This window comes from Sinocyclocheilus rhinocerous, unplaced genomic scaffold (genome assembly GCF_001515625.1).
Source record: "Sinocyclocheilus rhinocerous isolate Xijiao unplaced genomic scaffold, SAMN03320098_v1.1 scaffold2736, whole genome shotgun sequence".
NCBI lineage: Eukaryota > Metazoa > Chordata > Actinopteri > Cypriniformes > Cyprinidae > Sinocyclocheilus > Sinocyclocheilus rhinocerous.
This window is the reverse complement of record NW_015653614.1, coordinates 116,043-118,651: the sequence shown is the minus strand read 5'-3', so window position 1 is coordinate 118,651 and position 2,609 is coordinate 116,043. Positions and strand designations below refer to the sequence as shown.

Genomic DNA, 2,609 nt, shown 5'->3' with positions numbered 1-2,609 from the left:
AAATTGAGTCCCGATGTCCTCTACCGAGGACACAGCATAACTTATGAATGAAATATCTTTTTTTAATATATATATTTTTTTACATTATTTTTAATGCTCTAAACAATGTAAAGACATGGAAAAAACTAACTTTTTCCTAATACTTTTTTCTCAGGTCTTAAGAGGTTAAAATGCATTTATTTATCTTTAATTTGGTAACACTTAAAAGGCATACAAAACACAGTATCGTCCTTTATTTTGCTCTGTGTTTGCAACAATACTCAACACAGACCCGCCAGTCAACCCTCAGGAGAAACTTAAGCCCCGCCCCGCTCTGTTCTGATTGGATGACGCCTGTGTGATTAGCTTACAGTACTTCAGCATGTTCTGAGCATCCGACCTCTCTAATGCATGGCCCAGGTATCACCGTGACTTCTCACGCCACTGCAGATCATTCCCGTGTGGTTTCAGGAGATAACGGAGAGATGCAGACGAGCATCAGTGTGGAGGAGGAGGACGCAGAGAGACCGAAGACCCTCCCGTTCAGCGTCGAAGCACTGATGGCAGACCGGAGACCGAACAGCTGTTCCGCGGGGACGCCGCGTGCTCTCAGCCCGCACCGGACCGGTGCTCGTTTGGTGGTTTCTGTTGAAGCTCTGAAACTGCAGGAGACCACGTGGCTCCATCACCTCTCTCCCCGTGAGTTACAGTCATGTGTACAGTGGCCAAAGCAGAGCTGAAGTATAATAAACTGATGCATGCTTTCAACGGGTACATATGAGCTCAGATTCATATCTGCAACAATGTGCACACCTTACGAAAATTAACCATAGTTTTATTATAGTAAAAGTGCAGTAACCATGTTTTTTTGTTGTTGTTGTTTTTTTGGGGGGGGGTTGTTTACCATTTGTACAGCTACAGTTTTACTACAAATACCTTAGTTAAACTATGGTTTTATTTTATTAGTTTATTATTATTATTATTTAGTAAAACCATTTTTTTAAACATTGTTTGGCTTGATTGAGGTCACCATGATCAATTAAATTTGCTCAACAAAATTATCTGAGACATATTTAAAAGTTCTGAAAGGCATTGAAGACTGTTAAGATTCACTGACCACGTTTAAGTGCACCAATGATTACTTCCAAAGACAAGACATTTACGTGCATGTTTATGGCGATTAAAATCAGCATATGCCACATATTTTACTAAGATTATGGTTGCTACTATTATGAACTTATTTGCATCAGTTTGATCCAAGTTTAGGTGAGGTACGTTTAATGCAATATTGCCTAAATCTCATTATTTGCGCATTATGAGGTTGCATGTGACAGTAATAATTTTGCAGAGCTCTGAAGTAGTGTGAGAGATGAGTGTAAAGGTCAGTGTGGTGTTGTTGTTGTCTCCAGGGCGTCTCAGTCCTCCCGCGTGTCCTCTGAGAAAACACAAAACCAACCGGAAGCCTCGGACCCCGTTCAGCACGTCGCAGCTGCTGGCGCTGGAGCGGAAGTTCCATCAGAAACAGTACCTGTCCATCGCAGAACGGGCCGAGTTCTCCAGCTCGCTGAGCCTGACCGAGACTCAGGTGAAGATCTGGTTCCAGAACAGACGAGCGAAAGCCAAGCGGCTCCAGGAGGCCGAACTCGAGAAGATAAAGATGGCCTCTAAACCGATGCTTCCTCCCGCCTTCGGGATTTCATTTCCATTCGGCGCTCCCGCTCCGGCTTCATACACGGCATTGCCTCCGTTCCACAGACACTCGCTGAGCGTGACTCCGGTGGGACTCTACACACACATGGGATACAGCATGTACCATTTAGCTTAAAGATCGACCGAGTGCATCTGATGGGACTTTCTCTGCATCTTCAGCGACTCTGTTCCGACAAAAGTGGACCTGCTTTACTCTAATGGTGGCATTGCACGCGGCCTGTACTGTCACAGAGACTTATGAACACAGATTTGGTCAAAGGCAGGTCAGGTGAAAACAGTCTGTATCTCACACTTGCATTCGTAGGGTTAGGTTTATGATTCAAACTCGCGTCAGTGTTTTAAATGATAGCAAAAATAAACACTGACTTGATTAAACGATTCCCTTCGATAGGGATCTGAAATGTAAAATATTGTACATTTGGACAAAAATACCATTTATATGATGAATATATTTGTTAAATTAATGACAAACGGTCTATTCTTTGTTTTCTCCTTTGTTTCGCAGAAACATGGTCTAGATTGTGAGAGAGATTCTAAGCATTTAAAAACACGTCTGAAACTAAAACATTTCCTATTTGATAGCGGATTTCAATCCAGGCACTTTAAATGTTCTCCATAAAAACACCCTGCCTAATACAAACAACAAAACTAACTTTCTAACCTCATGCAAAGCAGATTTATAAAAATGCTAATATTTTTCTTTGCTTTATGAGGCTGGCATATGTCAGTGAAATTTAAAACCACTCAACAGTTCTACACATATTTAAACTATATTTTAATTTGTGGAGCCAGACTAACATCAAAGGTTTCTTGCTCCGCACACATGGTAATGGTAGATAATTTCTTACAGAAATAAATCCCAGTAAATGTAGCAGTGTGGTGGTGAAAGTGCGTTTAACCTGTCATCTATCATCTGTCCG

General features: G+C 41.7%; 1 protein-coding gene across 1 annotated transcript; it reads left to right on the top strand.

Annotated features, from left to right (window-relative positions):
- Positions 1 to 336: 336 nt before the first annotated feature.
- LOC107716514 (homeobox protein MSX-2-like) lies at positions 337 to 1,979 on the top strand. The gene is made up of 2 exons (XM_016522989.1): positions 337 to 678; positions 1,389 to 1,979. The coding sequence occupies exons 1-2, from the start codon at positions 387 to 389 to the stop codon at positions 1,802 to 1,804; spliced, it is 708 nt and encodes a 235-aa protein (XP_016378475.1). The 5' UTR covers positions 337 to 386; the 3' UTR covers positions 1,805 to 1,979.
- Positions 1,980 to 2,609: the final 630 nt, after the last annotated feature.